The sequence below is a fragment of the Mustelus asterias genome, chromosome 6 (genome assembly GCF_964213995.1).
Source record: "Mustelus asterias chromosome 6, sMusAst1.hap1.1, whole genome shotgun sequence".
In the NCBI taxonomy this organism is placed as follows: domain Eukaryota; kingdom Metazoa; phylum Chordata; class Chondrichthyes; order Carcharhiniformes; family Triakidae; genus Mustelus; species Mustelus asterias.
Genome location: NC_135806.1, coordinates 86,461,109 through 86,480,774, shown reverse-complemented (window position 1 = coordinate 86,480,774; position 19,666 = coordinate 86,461,109). Strand labels below are relative to the sequence as shown.

At 40.7% G+C, this 19,666-nt stretch overlaps 1 protein-coding gene across 11 annotated transcripts in view; it reads right to left on the bottom strand.

The window, feature by feature from the left end:
• Nucleotides 1-2,299: 2,299 nt before the first annotated feature.
• The window catches only part of pja2 (praja ring finger ubiquitin ligase 2), a 51,708-nt gene continuing 34,341 nt past the window's right edge, over nt 2,300-19,666 (bottom strand). For all 11 annotated transcript variants that reach the window (XM_078214687.1, XM_078214688.1, XM_078214695.1 and 8 more), the window contains 4 exons: nt 17,001-17,109; nt 12,989-13,103; nt 11,111-11,226; nt 2,300-4,038 (listed from right to left, as the gene is read on the bottom strand). In XM_078214687.1, the coding sequence (XP_078070813.1) occupies nt 3,916-4,038; nt 11,111-11,226; nt 12,989-13,103; nt 17,001-17,109 (463 nt within the window). In that variant the 3' untranslated portion in view covers nt 2,300-3,915. The remainder of the gene's footprint in view (nt 4,039-11,110; nt 11,227-12,988; nt 13,104-17,000; nt 17,110-19,666) is intronic.

Genomic DNA, 19,666 nt, shown 5'->3' with positions numbered 1-19,666 from the left:
AAAATGAAAAACAAATTGATCCACGACTTTGAGAGAAAAAAGGTCACCTGTTCCTGACTGCTTTGATGGAAGGTGTAAAGGATTATGTGTCTTTATGGTTACTGAATAGATGTTCGTTTTTACAACAGAGCGACTACTTGAAGGTTTTGATTTATGTTTTGTTTTTATTGGGTTTGATGTTTTTTATCAGTACGAATTGTTGGGTTTTTGAGTGACAAGATCATTATAGATTGTTAGTGGTGTAGTTTTATCATGTCCATTTCAAGGATGTCACATTGCTCTGGAGGACTATACATATTTGACACTGGGTGAGTGGTTATGGGGGAGATAGGAAGGAGTGAGGAGTTTATAAGACGACACGGGGGGGTGTGTCATAGGGCTGAGGGGGGCATGGAGGGTCCAGGGATGAGTGGGGTGTGAAGATTAAAGTTTAGAATAAGATTTGTGGAAAGCATGTAACGGCATTTCCATTATACAGTATTAGGGTGAAGATGTAGCATGAAGTAGATAAGCCCATTTCATCTGGAGGTATGGAATACAGAAGCAATTAGGACAATGATATTCGACCTGCACAAGCTTAGTTAAATTACTCTCACCAGTGATGAGGGATTACAGTTATTAAGACGTGAAATGGTTGGGTTTTTTCCATTAGAGCTGAGAATTGGGTAGAACTCGGATGCTGGTCATTTCTGACTTCCAACACTTAAATCTGTTCCATTTTGTTTTGTAAGGATGAAGAGATAATTTGCAGGAGGGTTCAAGATTTGAAAAGCACAACTGTTTTCTAGTAATGGCACAAATTAAAAATGGTGGCGAAGAAATTATATTACATAAAATGAGAACAACAGGCAAGCCAGCCAACATCAGTGATAGGTAAGTTCTTAGAAAACAGTTTCAGGGAGAAAATAAACTTGCAGCCAGTGTGGATTTGTTATGCCTGACAAACACGATTGAATTATTTGCTCAAGCTCAGGAGAAAGTTAACCAAGGTAGTGCAATTGGTGTGTATACGAACCTTCAGAAGGCATTCAACAAAGTTTAAAGACATTTGTAACTTATTGAATTAAGGTGAAAGTGGATGTAGATATACAAACTGTCAGGAAGCAGAGGTGAATGGATATTTTTCATTCTGGGAGGTAGTGTGGTTGTAATAATAGCATTTTTTTAAAGTGTGAAACTTTTAAATTTTCAGAGCCTTGGGTATGCTCATACAAAGAACGCAAATGTAGCATTCATAATAGCAAGCATTGAGGAATAGCATGTTGCTGTTTATTACAATGGGATAAATGTCTTGTGACAATTATATGGTGTTTTGGTGAGACCATACCTTCAATACTGTGCAATTTTGGTCTCCATATCAAAGGAAAGATTACATGTGGCTGAGAGATGGAACACTGAAGTATCAGTTGATTGGTTTCTGGGATGAGAGGATTATCCTGTGATGAGTAAATTAGGTCTATACTCTGGCTTCTGAAGGACTTGATAGAGTTGTTTCCTCTAGTTAGGAAATCCAGCCTCAGGACCGGGGTTGTCGATCTTTTGAATTGTCAACCTAAGAAAGTTGCTCTATTGCTGACTGTATTCAAGACTGAAATTAAGTTATTTTTAATCTCTCTTCAAATATCAAGCCATTGGAATTGATAAATTGAAGTCAGAGGTAGATCAGCTGTAATTAGATTGAATGGTGAAGCAGCTCAGAAATTGAATGCTCTAATCCCGTTCCTGTTTCTTTTATTAACTATTGCTTGCCATTAAAACTTTCATTATCTACCTTTGATTTACAATACACATTCCACTCTTACCTAAAGTCTGATCCTCGATTAAATGCACTAAAAATTAAACATTTCCTGTTGCACAATTATATGCAAGTAACCACATAATTTACACACAAAGAGATTACAGCCCAGGACCCAGAGTGTAACTAAGAATCACCTTGATATGAAAAGACATTTCTCTCATCATGTGGATGATGAGCCCCTTGCCATCACTAACATAACATATCTAAAAATTGTAGATAACGGGTCTGTGATTTTCCAATACATATAGATAACAGACAATGACTCAGTTTACTCATGTACTCTTTTTCTTCCAATCTACACTTTTTGAACTCAAATCATTAATTTCCAATGATATGTGTCTGGTTGGGCAGGAATAGCTAAAGGCATGTTTTCTTTTTGTTAACGACAATCAATGCCAATACAATTTTAAAGCATTATTTAACCTTTACATGCACTCTGTATTTCTAATTCTTCTTAATGATCATTTTGCTGCATCGGTACACGTTTAATACAAGGATGAATCAAATCAAGGTTTTATGGTGAATCTATGGTACATTCCTTTATAATTACACTGTGTTTTAGTAAACTAGAGAATCATCTGAACACTTTAAAAAGTGAATTATTATACAAACAGTAAGTTTGAAAGTTGTGGGTAAGGAAGATGGGGGTAATAATTAACAAGAAATCATCATGATTAAATGTTTATGAACAATCCAAGAGCATGAGTCTCAGAATTTTAAACAATTGGAAATATAAAGCAAGTATCTGTAAACATGATTCTGAAACTGTGAAAACTGTAAATGAAATTTGGGCACCAATTCTGTTTTTACTGGAGGAAACTGGCTAACCTTATTCATCTGGCATGTTTGTGACTAATCCCCAATCCTCTGAATTGATCAACTGGTTCAGGGCAACTAGAAATAGGCAATAAGTGGCAGTCCTGCTAGCACTGCCCATATGAATTAAAAGCTGTAGAATCTTTTTCCATAAATATTAAGGGCAGTGAAACATTGTAATCTCAAAACGTGTCCTTGTTAGATTGGCACCCTTTTGATTTGTGTAAAGAACAAGGTAATGCACAGATTGCATTTTCACGAGGAACCTGTATGATTAGATATGAATGCAAATATGATTGAGATCAAGTAATGAAAAATAAGCATTTTAAATTCATAATCTCGGCTTCATTCAGGATTTTTTGAGTATTATATTTTCAAAAACATGAAAATGTCAATGTATGCCTTTAGAAAGTCAGTCATCTTCGTCAAGCTACATTTCCAGCTTATTTTTCTGCTTTTAGGAAATTAAGATTTTTTAGCAATAAGTTAATGAACTTTTTTTCTCTGCAGTTGCACAGATTTTCTAAGCAGGCCTGGTTGGTAACTTCACCATATTCATACAAGGTAATGTTGCACTGTATTCTGTATCTCAATACAGAACAAGGAAGAGAATACAAAGGATTATTTTTTTTAAAAGATCTGCAACATCTTCTAAAAAATGTATTTCCTCCAATTTTTGGAATTCAGAATAACAATTATATTTAAACAGTTTTCAATTTTAATAATGCAGTTTATTGGAGGTGAAACAAATCTCAATACTGTTGTGATATCAGATGATGTCTTCATTTATGGTCACTGTTCGGGTCACATTGAAAGAAACTAAAGTTTTTTTTATCCCATGGAATTAAGACAACTTCCTCACGCTCCATCACCCTATGTAAAGTCAGTGTGTTACTGCATTAGACAAAACAAAAAAACCTTAGAATTAACTTCCAAAATGAAACTTAATACATTTGTGCCCTAAGCTCTCTGTGCAAATAGATATCAGCATCAAAATACATGATTTTTTTAAACCAAAAAGCATATTTAGAATTTCATTTGAACAGAGAAATAGATCAAGCACATCATAACCCTGCCCAAATATTAACAGCAACAAAAGATCCAATTTTCTGTCACAAAAATACAACCATTAATGAAGTTTTTTACATATAATGCAGAATTAAACACCTCACCAGTAGTAGACAGTTTTGTCAGCCTTTAACAAAATAAGCCTACAAGTAAAATCACAACATATTTTCATACTTTCTGCTCCTATTTAAATAGTGCAGTTCCCTTTCACATTCATTGGACAAACTTTGGCTTCATCGTATTGCAGGACCATCACGGGTAGAAGGAGGGATCTCTGGTTCTGATAAAAATGCAGTGCTGGCAGCTTCGGTAAGTGTTGATGTAAGAATGTGACGACATACAGGACATGTCCCAGACTGAAACAGAACAAGTAGTCAGTCAGCAAAGTCAATGCAATCTCTCTCTTTGACTCTTCTATCTCTATTTCCAGTAACAAATGTTGCTCAGAAAACATTTATGTCAACAGTGAATAAGAAAAAACATTTACAGAATTTTAAGTTCAGAACACCTATACCCGAGGAATTAGAAATTATTAGAAATTCTTCCATGGGCTTGTAGCAATTTGTAAATACTGAATGTACAATGAATAATCTGATGAATGTACACTAGCAGGGGGGACCAAGTAACTGCTGATGAATCCAGCGAGCAAGTAGGCTTCCCCATTGGTAACAGGCATTTGTACAATTGGCCCTCAAACATTTTTTGAAAGAAAATGGCAATTTCCTTATAAATACCAATTGAATTCCAAGCTTTACTGAGATTAGCTGTGTTTCAGTCATAGCACACTTGCTTCTGAGTGACAATGTTCTGAGCTAAATCCCACTTGCATAAAATTCAAGGCTAAAATTTCAGCGCAGTACTTGCGGAGTATTGTACTATCCGAGATGCGTTTTTTGAATGAGCCTTTAAATGGATGTCCCATTTGCCTGTTTGAGTGCATGTTAAAGATCCCATGACAATATTTAAGGAGACTGACTTACTTAGCTCCTCTGGTCTCAGGTTGGACAATGGCAGCAAGACTCTGCCACCGGCCTGGTTTCACAATTTCCTTTGCCCATTTCATGTGGTGTACCACTTTTGGAAGTCCTCCTGGTCTTCTGTGGCTGGCCTCATTTTTCCCCCTCTAATGGTGTCCATTCTACTGCCATGCTGCTGGGACATATGTCTGGGTGGTGAAATACATGTTCTGCTAGTTTATCATCTCCATCACTAATTCCGCAGGGCACATCTAACCATTTCTCTGTAGCACTTCTGCATTGGTGACCTTGTGTAATGCCCAGGATCTTACGTGGGTAACCCTGGTGAAGAATGTCAAGTAACACTTCTGCTGTTCTCTTCCATGTCTCATTGACAAAGATTGCATTTGGTACTACTAAAGATATATACAGTTGTAGCTTTCTGTTGGATGCATAGAACATATGGGTCGTCTGGAAGACCAATGCTGCTTTGCAGCTTCTCATTGGATGTTGATCTCTACAAGACCCTCCCTGGAGATGCTGTTGCCTAGGTAGGGGAAGTAGTCACCTCCTCGATGTTCTGTTGTCCGATGGTGATGGGAGAGCCTTGTTGCCAGTCATTGTTGTAGAGTCATACAATGCAAAGGCCCTTCGGCAAATCAAGTCTGCACCAACAGTAACTACCAATAAAGTCACACTAATCCCATATCCTTGAATGTTATGATATTTCAAGTGCTTATCCAAATACGTAAGATTTCTTCCAAGGCAGTGCATTCCAGATTCTCACTGCCCTCAGTGAAAAAAATTCTCAAATCCTCCCTCAATCTCCTGTCCCTCACCATAAAACTATGCCCCCTGGTGACTGACCCCTCAACCAAGGGGAACAGCTGCTTCCTATTCATCCTGTCCATTCCCCTCGATCTTCTCTGTTCTAAAGAAAACAATCCAACCCTATCCAGTCTCTCCTTATAGCTTGGAAGGAGAGAATTAATCTGAATTTGAGGAAGGGCATGGGCAGATTAGGGATACTCAGCTTGGCCTTGTCAGAGGGAGGTCATGGCTCCCAAATTTGATAGAATTTTTCAAAAATATGAGGGAAGTACAGTAGATGTAGTTTATATAGATTCTAGCAAAGCCTTTAGTTATTCCAAGTTATACAATGTTATTCCAAGCAACAGCCTGGTGGATCTCCTCTGCAATCACATCCTTCCAGAACTGTACACAGTACTCCAGTTGTGGCCTGACCAACGCTCTGTACAACTCCAAAATTACCTCCTCGGTCTTGAACTCTACGTCAACTGATAAGTGTCCCATATGCCTTCTGAACTACCCTATTCACCTGCTTTGCTGATTTACGGATGTGTGAATAAGTACCACAAGATCAATCTGAGCTTCCTAATGTACTGTCGTCATTCATTAAATACTCCCTTGTCTTGTTACTTCTTCCAAAGTGCGTCACCTCACACTTATCAGGGTTAAATACCATCTGCTCTACCCTATATCATCTATATTTCTGGTCAAGTTTCTCAATGCCATGTCCTTCAACCTTCTCAATCCCATGTGGGACCTTGTCAAAGGCTTTGCTAGAATCCATATAAACTACATCTACTGTACTTCCCTCATATTTTTGAAAAATGCTATCAAATTTGGTAGCCATGACCTCCCTCTGACAAAGCCAAGTTGACTATCCCTAATCTGCCCATGCCTTTCCTCAAATTCAGATTAATTCTCTCCTTCAGAATTTTATCCAATAGTTTCCATACCACTGATTGACCTCTAGCCCCCGACACTTCTGCCATGGCCAGAGAGGAGCTAAAACAATTGTCAGAGCCCCCTGCAATTTCCTACCTAGGAATTGTAGCCTCAGATGCAATTCATCTGGGCCTGGGATTTGTCCATTTTTAAGCCCGTCAAAGCCTCCAATAATTCCTCACTTCCTATGTCAAACTGCTCAAGGTCCTCACAGTCCTTTTTCCTGAATTCTGAACCCATGTTCTCCTTTTCTTGAGTGAAGACCGATGAGAAGTATTCATTTAACACCCTTCCAATGTCTTGTGGCTTCATACATAGATTGTCCACTTGGTCTCTAATGGGCCCTACTCTTTCCCTGGTTAACTTCTTCCCCTTAATGCTTTTATATGTCTTGGGATTCTCCCTAATTTTATTTGCAAGTTCTTTTTCATGTCCCTTAAGTTCCCTCATGCACTTCCCATATTCCTTGAGGGCTGCAGCTGAATTGCTCCCTTTTGGACTTGCTAAAAGCCTCTCTCTTCTTCCTCATCCAGTCCAGAATTATCCTAACATCCAGGGTCACCTGAATTTATTGCTCCTACATTTCACTCTATAGGGTTCATGTTGGATCTATACTCTTCCCAATTTCTTTTTGAATGCCCCCCCCACTGCTCCATTGTAGATTTTCCTGCAAGGAGTTGTTCCCAGCCAACTTTAGTCAGATTCGGCCTTATTATAATAAAATCTGCATTCCCCCAATCAATCCAAAGCCATCTTTCTTCTTGTCCATAACTAACTTGAATTGTGTTGTGGTCACTGTCACTAAAATGCTCCCCCACTGAATACTTGGCAGACTTCATTCCAGCAAACTAGATCCAACACTGCTCAGTCCCTTGTTGGGCCTTCAACACATTGATACGATAAACTCCCCTGAATACATTTCAAGAAATCCACCCCTCTAAACTCTTTACGTTGCGGAAGTTGAAATCCCCTACTATAATTATCCAATTATGATTCTTACAGACCTCAGTGAACTGTATACTTGCTCCTCTATTTCCCACTGACTCTTTGGGGGCCTATAATACACTCCCAGTAATGAGACTGCCCCTCTACCATCAAAGCCTCATTTGAAGACCTTTCCAAGATATCGGGCACAATTTTATCAATATAAAATTCTGTGCGTCATTAAAGTCTGAAAACTGGAGTGTTTCATGCTGATTTTTTCCAGAGAGATTGGTTGTGCAATCTTCCCACACTGTCAATTTTTTTTGACAGATGGGAAATTTGTGCCAGCACTGAGGTGGGGTGGAGTAGAGTCTATATGCACATTGGTGCAGCCAACTTCAGACCGCTCGGGAGCCATTGTGCAGGTGCCCTGATCTTGCTGAGAACTGTAAGAAGTTTAACACCAGGTTCAAGTCCAACAGGTTTATTTGGTAGCAAAAGCCACACAAGCTTTCGGAGCCCCAAGCCCCTTCTTCAGGTGAGTCAGGACCACTTCACCCACTTGCTGAGAACTGACAGACCTTCCGCCACACTCCCCACCCATGGACATCGGCCTCTCCCATCATCTGCGGCAGTGTAAATCCCCCTCCACCCCCAATAGCAACATGGGTTGCGAACCTCCCAATGAGACCTCCTCCGCAGTCCACCGCACCCCCATCACTACCTTTACCGATCTCCACCCCCCCATTGCATACCCCATCATAGCCCCACCCCCACCTTTTGTCACTGCCCCTGACGGTGCCTGGTGGGCACTACCAGGTTCCAATGCTTGATGGGCACTGCCAAGCCATGCCTCCAATTCCCCTGGCATGGCCATGGCACCTGGTCCTCGTTGGTGAGTTTTTCCTGGCTTGCCCTGATCAAATGGCACAACGGGCTGGTAAAATCACGCTGATCATGTCTCCTTATTGCAGTAATTGATTCCTTAATTGATAGTGCAATACCACCACCTCTGTTTTGCCTGAAGATCCTATACCATGGAATGTTGAGTTGCCAGTCTTGCCCTTCCCTCAACCATGTCTCTGTAATGGCAACAATATCACACTTCCATGTGTCAATCCATGCCTTTAACTCATCAGTCTTGCCTATTACACTCCTAGCATTAAAGTAATGACCATCCAGTCTTGCCTTATTTTCTTGACCCTCAACATATCTGAACTCACTTGGACTTGCTTCCTTTACTATAGTATGATGTGTCTCTATTTTATTAATGTTCCATGTCTCCTCCCACTGCCAAGCTAGTTTAAACCCACAAGGGATGTTGGCCCCAACGTGCTTCAGGTGCAGACTGTCCCATTTGTACATGTCCCACCTTCCCCAGAAATGGTTCCAGTGATCCAGGAATCTAAAATCCTCCCTCCAGCACCAACTCTTGAGGCAAACATTCTTCTGCCGTATTTTCCTATTTCTATACTCGTTAGCATGTGGTACTAGGAGAAATCCAGAGATTTCAACCTTGGAGATCTTGCTTTTTAATCTACTGCCTAGCTCCCTGAATTCTTGATGCAAGACCTCATTCTTTCTTCATCTTCCTTCAAAATTGGCAAGAGTAGTTCTAGTGGCAAACGGGTGCAAATGGAGACATTTTTGTATCTAACTTCCCAATTGTGTTCATGGAGGAAACTCCAGGCTATGGTCTAACACAATGGATTTGATCTACTTTGCAGCTCAGCTTAAGACAGTTGAACATACTCCAGTTCCAAAGGGTGAAATAGTAAGCTTAAAATGAGGTTTTACATCAACTGTAATGTATTTTAAACATGTCAGTTTCCACGTGTACACTGACAACACCCAGCTCTACTTCACCTCCCTCCACTGTATCTCAACTCTCAGGCTATTTGTTCAACATCCAATACTGAGTGAGTAGTAATTTCTTACAATTAAATATTGGGAAGACTGAAGCCATTGTTTTTGGTCCGCCATGACCAAAACCTCCATTCCCTAATCACCAATTTCATACTTCTGAGGTTGGATCAGACTGTTCTGACTCCAAGATGAGCTCCTTCAGAAAGACTGACTATTTCCACTTCTAATATAATCCATTTTCACCCTTGCCTCAGCTTCATTGCTGCTGAAACCCTCATCTTAGTTAAGAACATAAGAAATAGAAGCAGGAGTGGGCCATCTGGCCCCTCAAGCCTGCTCCACCATTCAATAAGATCATGGCTGATCTGATAGTGGGTTCAGTTCCACTTACCCGCCGGCTCCCTATAACCCTTAATTCACTTATTGGCTAAAAACCTATCTATCTGTGACTTAAACACATTTAATGAGGTAGCCGCTACCACTTCATTGGGCAGAGAATTCCAAAGCTTCACTACCCTCTGGGAGAAGAAGTTCCTCCTCAACTCTGTTCTAAATTGACCCCCTTGTATTTTGAGGCTATGCCCCCTAGTGCAAGTGAAAACAATCTCTATGTTTCTACCCTGTCTAGCCCCTTCATTATCTTATGTCTCTATAAGATCTCCCCTCAACCTTTAAACTCCAAGGAGTGCAGGCCCAGTCTGCTCAATCTCTCCTCATAAGCCAACCCCCTCATCTCCGGAATCAACCTAGTGAACCTTCTCTGCACCCCTTCCAAAGCCAATACATCCTTTCTTAAACAAGGGGACCAAAACTGTACATAGTACTCTAGGTGCGGCCTCACCAGTACCTTGTACAGTTGCAGCATGACCTCCCTGCTTCTATACTCCATCCCTCTCGCGATAAAGTCAACATTCCATTTGCCTCCTGACCACCTGCAAACTGTGTTTTTGTGATTCATGCACAAGGACCCCCAGGTCCCTCTGCGAAAGTTACCTTTCGATTAGACTATTCTAACAGATTCCTAGCTGAACTCCCACATTCTCTGCGAAAGCTTGAGATCATTCAAAATTCTGCTTCGTGATTCCTTAATCAAACCAAGTCCTGTTCACACCTCTGTGCTCACTGACCTATATTAACTCCTGGTTTAGCAATGGCTCCACTTTAAAATTCTCATCCTTATTTTCAAATCCCTCTAAGGCCTCATTCCTCCCTATCTAGAATCTTCACCAACCCCAAAACCCACTGAGATAGATAACTGCACCACTATGATTCTGATCTCCTGACCATCCCTGCTTTTAAATCACTCCAGCACCGGTGGCTGTCCCCTCAGCTGCCATGGCTCTAAGCTCTGGAATTGCATCTCTACTGCACTTTTCTCTAAGACATTCCTTAATCCTACTTTGGCTAAGCTTTTGGTTGTCTAGGGCATGATTTTGCCAGCCACGCATGCCCCAAAACCAAAAATCCTGCCCGAGGTCAACAGACCTTTCCATGATCTCCCCCGCCTCATCGATTTCCTGTGGCGAGTGTAATGGGAGAATTCGCCCGCTATTCTAAGATGTGTCTCGGTGTCATACTTGTTTTATAATATTCCTCTGAGGGACCTCGGGACATTATATCACATTAAAACACTTCATAACACCAATTGCTGTTATGTGCATAAGAACTTAGAATCACTAACTGATTTGTACAAACATATGATGGCAGACACAATCACCAAACTAATTCAAGTTGCATTTCTAATGTTCAAACTTTTGCCTCATTTTGCAAAGTTTGCTTTAAGAATATAGTAAAGTAACTTTTTTTTGGGGGGGGGGAAGGGAGACCAATTACAATCAAATTACGAAAGATTTCTTGAACATCAGTGTTTTGTGCCCAGGAATGTTTTTTTTGAACCAATGGGATTAAAATTTAGATCATTAGTACATACCTTCTGTAGCCAGAGGGTCACGCACGGCCTATGAAATAGATGATGGCACGGTAATTCTGTCACCTTCTCTTCCTTCACATATTCACTACAACAGATGGCACAAGACTGTTCCAGGCCTGCAGGATCAATGTCATCATTATAGCACAGATCCAAAACAAGTTTATACAGTTCTGGTTCAACATGAAAGAATGATTTAAAGTGATTAACAGGGAATCATATTGCATTTAGAAGTTCATCATACATTATTTTTCTATTCAGATTGCAACAATAATATTGCTTAGCTTCTACAGATTATTTCAGTTCATTTTTTCTTTCAGAACACTGGTTACTATGCAGCTGGCAAAGTCGTAGCGTTAAATTCCATCCTTCCTATTCAAATATTTGAATTTGTTCTGCACAAAATGTACAAAGGCTGTGGAATTTGAGTTATAACCAGTTTGATTAAGAATTAAGCACAGTTAGAATGGCACTGAATTAACACTTTTTCCATGAGAGATAAACTATTCAGTTATTCTGTAAAAGTCTCCTGTTACATTTATTCAATGTTAATTCAACGTTAATTCAACGGCATGTCCCTCCATATTTTTCAACTTGTATCATAAAGGAACAAGAACAGAATGTTCTGAACTTGACTATAATATTGTCTTTCCCTCTTCAATGCTGGATCAAACTTCTGGAATTCCCTACCCAACACAATCCTAGGAGCACTTTGTTACTAGGATTAAAGTGGTTTAGGAGAACCTCCAGTACCTTCTCAGGACACTGTAAGAAGTCTCACAACACCAGGTTAAAGTCCAACAGGTTTATTTGGAATCACGAGCTTTCAGAGCGCTGCTCCTTCATCAGGTGAGTGGAGAGGTAGATTTCACAAACACGGCATATATAGACAAAGACACAATTGCAAGATAATGGTTGGAATGCAGTCTTTTCAGGCAATCAAGTCTTTATCGGTACAGACAATGCGAGTGGAGATACCACAATCAGATAGAAAAGAACTGCAACAAAAGGGTACTTCTTAGGACAACTGGGGATAAACATTATAAATGGCACTGACAGTGTTGCCCATAATATAAAAACAATTTTATATATAATAACGTTAGGTAATTTTTGCAATACTGTGCAATGTTGAGAGGTTGAGGCTGTGAACAGGTGATGTCACTAAGGCAGTAGCTAAGATTTTGTCAATAGACAAAGATCAAATCATTTACATGTCCTTGTTATATTACACACAAAAACATTATTCCAGAGGACAGAGGCCAACTACAGTGCTGCTATTGCCAAAATCAGCTAATTCAACCCACAAGAGGAATCAAATCAGTTTTTAGAAAATTTACTTTTTAAAAGTGAAAGCTGGTAGTTGCATATCAAGTTACAATCAAGACAATCAATTGGATTTCTGCTGCACCTTTGAAGTTCCCATTGTATTTGTTCTGCCAAGATGCCGACTCAAATCATAGAATCACAGAATCCCTACAGCGCAGAAGAGGCTATTTGGCTCATTGAGTCTGTACTGATTCTGATAAGAGAATCTTACCCATGCCATGTCCTCTACCCCTGTAACTCCACACATTTATCATGGCTAATCCATTTAATCTTGAGACATTAAGGGACAATTTAGCATGGCTAATCAACCTAATTAGCATATCTTTGGACAGGAGGAGGAAACTGGAGCACCCAGGGGAAACTCATGCAGACACGGGGAGAATGTGCAAACTCCACTCATTCACACAAGGTCATAATTGAACCTGGTCCCTGGGACTGTGAGGCAGCAGTGCTAACAACTTTGTCACCGCACCATAAGTGACCAAGAAACCAAAATGATTCCTAATTTTCAGAACTACTTATGCACCTAAAACCGGGAACAATCATTTCACTTACCATTCTGTTCCTCCGAGATTGCAACTTGTGGTAAGCATTCAATTGTTTCCTTGGGAGCTGGAGGAGGAGCTTGCTCCCCATCTATGGCCAAGGATTCGAGGTGTGCCAAAGCAGCCTTTCAACAAAAACACATTTAAAACTGAAGCATTCAAGAAATAATGTTTAGTTCACATACATTTTTGTATACCTTAAAGTTTATTTACTAGTGTCAGAAGTAGGCCGACATTAACACTGCAATGAAGTCACTATGAAAATCCCTTAGTCGCCACACTCTGGCACCTGTTTGGATACACTGAGGGAGAATTTAGCATAGCCAATACACCTAAATCAGTGCGTCTTTCAGACGGAGGGGAGAAACCGAAGGTAACCCACGCAGACATGGGGAGACTGTGCAGACTCCGCAGAGAGAGTGACCCAAGTCGGGAATCGAACCCGGGTCTCTGGTGCTGTGAAGCAGCAGTGCTAACCACTGTGCCACTGAATCCATGTGAATGGAATCACATTTGTACAAAATGACAGCATGAGCACCACTGAATCAGATAGAAAAGAACTGCAACACAAGGGTACTTAGGCATTGTCTGTAAAAGGGTGAATCATCACGTTTAGATGGGCTCAATATTTATATCAACATTATGCATTACTGAATTTAAAGGATACAAATTTATAATTCACATTGTGGGGTATGATAAGAAATCTGCACATAAGTAACATTTTAAAAAACTCATATTCCCTTAACTTTAAATTTTATACAAATTTCTTGCCCTGTGGATAATTTTACGCCGGCATCTCCACATCATGATAATTTTATTAGACAGTACAACAAGAGCTGCAAAACTGAAACCTATAAAGCTGTAAAAGAAAAATGAGGAGAGATTTGATAGAGGTGTATAAAATTATGATGGGTATAGAGAGAGTGAATGCAAACAGGCTTTGTCCACTGAGGCTAGGGGAGAAAAAAACTAGAGGACATGGGTTAAGGGTGAGGGGGGAAAAGTTTAAAGGGAATATTAGGGGAGGCTTCTTCACAGAGTGGTGGGAGTGTGGAATGAGCTGCCAGATGAAGTGGTGAATGTGGGCTCACTTTTAACATTTAAGAAAAACTTGGACAGGTAAATGGATGAGAGGGGTGTGGAGGGATATGGTCCAGGTGCAGGTCAGTGGGATTAGGCAGAAAAATGGTTTGGCACAGCCAAGAAGGGCCAAAAGACCTGTTTCTGTGCTGTAATGTTCTATCGTTCTAAGCCTCCATTGCAATTAAGAACACCTGAATGATGCTGTATGGAGCCACTGGCAAGATGAACCCAAAATGTTTTCCTGCATTTAAAGTCTACTGTTAATCATGCTTAAAGGGGTTATGCTGGCTAATGTCAATTACTTGAAATTTGATGCTCTCTAACAAACCCAAGACCACCCTTGGTGTCCATCGACATCATGTTAAATCACCCCTTAGCGTGTCCCAAGATGTGAAGGTTAGATGGATTAGCCATGGTAAATGTGTGGGGTTATGGAGATAGGGCAGAGGAGTTGGTCTGGAAAAGATATTCTGTCAGAGGTGGTGCAGACTTGATAGGCTGAATGGCCTCCTCCTACACTCTGGGGATTCTATGAAAATCCCTGACTTTTGATCAACCAAAATAGAGGTTTACTTGGGAAGCCAAACACATCAAGAAATTTTGTCAGGAGTATGCACAGGCAAAGTCAAGGCGTCAGAGAGAGGGTGCACAAATTTCCAAACAGCTCATTTGCCCAACACCTCAAAAGCATTACCTACCCTGCATGTTACACAGCTGTGGAGATGCCGGCGTTGGGCTGGGGTAAACACAGTAAGAAATTTAACAACACCAGGTTGAAGTCCAACAGGTTTATTTGGTAGCAAAAGCCACAAGCTTTCGGAGCCTTAAGCCCCTTCTTCAGGTGAGTGAGAATTCTGTTCACAAACAGGGCATATAAAGACACAAACTCAATTTACAGAATAATGGTTGGAATGAGAATACTTACAACTAATCAAGTCTTTAAGATACAAACAATGTGAGTGGAGAGAGCATTAAGACAGATTAAAGAGATGTGTATTGTCTCTAGAAGGGACAGCCAGTGAGACTAAGTATTCGCATTCCAACCATTATTCTGTAAATTGAGTTTGTGTCTTTATATGCCCTGTTTGTGAACAGAATTCCCACTCACCTGAAGAAGGGGCTTAAGGCTCCGAAAGCTTGTGGCTTTTGCTACCAAATAAACCTGTTGGACTTTAACCTGGTGTTGTTAAACTTCTTACTGTGTTACACAGCTGACAGATCACTCGGTGAACTTGTCAGTCATCTCAAAATTCACTGAACCAGAGTGGAAGCAATTCATGCTTCCACTCATAGTCCCAAAGGAATAAACATAAATTAAGTACTTTGCTGAATCTTGGTTTCTAGTCAAGATTCATACATCCAACTCCAAGACCTATGGAAGCATAAATGAAAAAGACATGATACTAATTTCTCTCAAGAAGAGTCTATCACCTATCTTATTTGATATATGCTGTTTTAAGAGATAATCTCAAAAATTTTCTGTTTTTGAAAATTGGGCACTCCTTTTTTCCAAAGGATACAGTATACTTTATTCACCATACATTAACAATAGACTAAATAATGTGACATGGCATGGATGTTTCCAAGTGCTGCATTACAACTTGTAAGGCTCAAATGAGAGCATCAGAATTACAGCTTGGAAAAATCTCAACTGTTCATTAGAAATGGTTTTGCCATAGGACATTTGCTAAACAATCCTGATTGTGCCAAGAATTCCACAGAAAACCAATTTAAGGTTGCAAGTCAGGTACACAGTGAGGCTCAATCATGCATGATGTGATGACTTGGCTCTACATTACTGTGTAAGAGAAGTCCTGGTTGAACCAACAGCATGGATCTTGCAGCTCTTTGCTGGAAAGCAATGTGGTTTTAACCGCTTAATCTTTGACATAACTTGCAAAAATAGTGCCAAAGCCTTTGGACTTGAGCAGGCAGTATTATGGGGAATAAGTGTGCGCTCTATTCCTATCAAGCTGAAACATCACCACTATGAAATTCTCAGCAGTTGCTTAGGGTACTTAAAACGTGGTTTTCATGAGGATCAGTGATTAAACAAAGATAAATGTCCATTCTTGTCTGAAAGTTTAAACTTATAGTTAATAATCAAATTTAGAGATGAGTTTTTGGATGTTAGCATTCCCTTACCACAATATCAGATGGCGGTGCACCCAGTTATAGTTTATCAGCAGCCTCAACAAGGGCAGAATTGTAAAGGAGTTTGATCCTGATGGTTCGTGGAAACTAGGTCACACGTTATGGTTACAAATTAATTAACAGAACATTTTATGCTCAAGGTGAAAGATACTACTGTCAGAAAATGGAACACCTTTTCTATTTTTCAAATGCTTTATCTGCATCAAACCCACCAAGATCAAATAGAGCATAATCCAGATATGCATTGAGAGTTTGGTCTAGTTGGCAGGACTCTTGTCTTTGACTCAAAGTTGCTTAGAAGCCCTACTCCAGCATTTAAGTATACAATTTGGCTTGCAACGTCAGTAAAGTAATGAGGCAGTGTCACATTGAATTTATTAAGAGTAGGTGGGGAGTTCTCAAGGTGCCCTTACCAATGTTTCTTCCTCAAACAAATGCCTCCATTCATTTTATTTGCTGGTTTCAAAACTCTGACTTGCATAAAAATGGCTACTCTGCTTACCCTACATAACATCAGTGCCTATTTTTCTTCTGGTTTTATAGGGTGCTAATCATAAAGTTATTCACTTAAAAGCCAAAACTAGAATGGGTAAAAATAACTGACAGTACATAAACTTTGAACATGCCTCCTCGGTTTTGCAATGGGGCATTCAAAGCTTATTACTAGAACACCAAGGATACAAATCCATATAAAATGTACTTCAGTTATAGTATTTAAAAATTCCACTGTAGTCAAGTACACATTTCTGGGTTTTATCATAGAAAATATTAATAATGGCTATCACCTCCATTGCTTGAGCTAATCGTTCTTCCAGAGCCATAAAGGTAAGAAGCTGTGGATCAACAGATGAAATAGCTTGAGCTGTAAGTCCTTCACCAAGTTCATCTAACAATCTGAAAAAAAAAAATGAAATTGACAACATGAAGGCATCTGTCAAATAATTTTTTCAAACTGTTAAATAAGAAAATATTGATAAGTTATTAAATAACTCCCTCTGTGACTGGATCCTGAACTTCCTAACTCACAGACCACAATCATTAAGGATAGGCAACAACAACACCTCCACGATCATCCTCAATACGTGTTCTCAGCCCTCTACTATACTTCTTGTACACCTATGAGTCCAGAAGTCAGTGTTGAGGGTGGTGAGGTATTGGGGAAGGTATCAAGGTCAAGGGTGGGTACCGGTAGACAGGAAGATGGGTTGAAGTGTGTCTACTTCAATGCAAGGAGCATCCGGAACAAGGTGGATGAACTTGGGGCGTGGATTGCTACTTGGGACTACGATGTTGTGGCCATTACGGAGACGTGGGTAGAACAAGGACAGGAATGGTTGTTGGACGTTCCGGGGTATAGATGTTTCAGTAAGTGTAGGGAAGCTGGTAAAAGAGGTGGAGGAGTAGCATTGTTAATCAAGGATAGTTTAACGGCTGCGGAAAAGCACTTCGAGGGGGATATGCACACTGAGGTAATATGGGCTGCAGTTAGAAACAGGAAAGGAGCGGTCACGTTGCTAGGAGTTTACTATAGGCCCCCAAATAGTAATAGAGATGTGGAGGAAGAAATTGCTAAGCAGATTATGGATACGTGTGGGGGTCACAGGGTAGTTGTCATGGGGGACTTTAACTTTCCAAATATTGATTGGAACCTTTGTAGGTCAAATAGTTTGGATGGGGCACTTTTTGTCCAGTGTGTGCAGGAGGGTTTCCTGACACAATATGTGGATAGGCCGACAAGGGGTGAGGCCACATTGGATTTGGTACTGGGAAATGAACCGGGCCAAGTGTTAGATTTGGTTGTGGGAGAGAACTTTGGAGATAGTGACCACAATTCGGTGTCTTTTGTTATTGCAATGGAGGGGGATAGGGCCGGACGGCAGGGCAAGGCTTACAATTGGGGGAGAGGTAATTATGATGCGATTAGGCAAGAATTAGGGGGCATAAGATGGGAACAGAAACTGTCAGGGAAAGGCACTAATGAAAAGTGGAACTTTTTCAAGGAACAAATACTGGGTGTCCTTGATAGGTATGTCCCTGTCAGGCAGGGAGGAAATGGCCGAGTGAGGGAACCGTGGTTCACAAAAGAGGTGGAATGTCTTGTGAAAAGGAAGAGGGAAGCTTATGTAGGGATGAGGAAACAAGGTTCAGATGGCTCGACTGAGGGTTACAAGTTAGCAAGGAACGAGCTGAAAAAGGGGCTGAGGAGAGCTAGGAGGGGACATGAGAAGTTCTTGGCGGGTCGGATCAAGGAAAACCCCAAGGCTTTTTACTCTTATGTGAGGAATAAAAGAATGACCAGGGTGAGGTTAGGGCCGGTCAAGGACAGTGGTGGGAACTTGTGTATGGAATCAGTAGAGATAGGCGAGGTGATGAATGAATACTTTTCTTCAGTGTTCACCAAGGAGAGGGGCCATGTTTTTCAGGAAGAGAAGGTGTTACAGGCTAATAGGCTGGAGGAAATAGAAGTTCGGAGGGAGGATGTATTGGCAGTTTTGAATAAACTGAAGGTCGATAAGTCCTCTGGGCCTGATGAAATGTATCCTAGGATTCTTTGGGAGGCGAGGGATGAGATTGCAGAGCCTTTGGCTTTGATCTTTGGGTCCTCGCTGTCCACGGGGATGGTGCCAGAGGACTGGAGAGTGGCAAATGTTGTTCCTCTGTTTAAGAAAGGGAATAGAAATGACCCTGGTAATTATAGACCGGTTAGTCTGACTTCGGTGGTTGGTAAATTGATGGAAAAGGTCCTTAGGGATGGGATTTACGACCATTTAGAAAGATGCGGATTAATCCAGGATAGTCAGCACGGATTTGTGAAGGGCAAATCGTGCCTCACAAATTTGATAGAATTTTTTGAGGAGGTAACTAGGTGTGTTGATGAAGGTAGGGCGGTTGATGTCATATACATGGATTTTAGTAAGGCGTTTGATAAGGTCCCCCATGGTCGGCTTATGATGAAAGTAAGGAGGTGTGGGATAGAGGGAAAGTTGGCCGATTGGATAGGTAACTGGCTGTCTGATCGAAGACAGAGGGTGGTGGTGGATGGAAAATTTTCGGACTGGAGGCAGGTTGCTAGCGGAGTGCCGCAGGGATCGGTGCTTGGTCCTCTGCTCTTTGTGATTTTTATTAATGACTTAGAGGAGGGGGCTGAAGGGTGGATCAGTAAATTTGCTGATGACACCAAGATTGGTGGAGTAGTGGATGAGGTGGAGGGCTGTTGTAGGCTGCAAAGAGACATAGATAGGATGCAAAGCTGGGCTGAAAAATGGCAAATGGAGTTTAACCCTGATAAATGTGAGGTGATTCATTTTGGTAGGACTAATTTAAATGTGGATTACAGGGTCAAAGGTAGGGTTCTGAAGACTGTGGAGGAACAGAGAGATCTTGGGGTCCATATCCACAGATCTCTAAAGGTTGCCACTCAAGTGGATAGAGCTGTGAAGAAGGCATATAG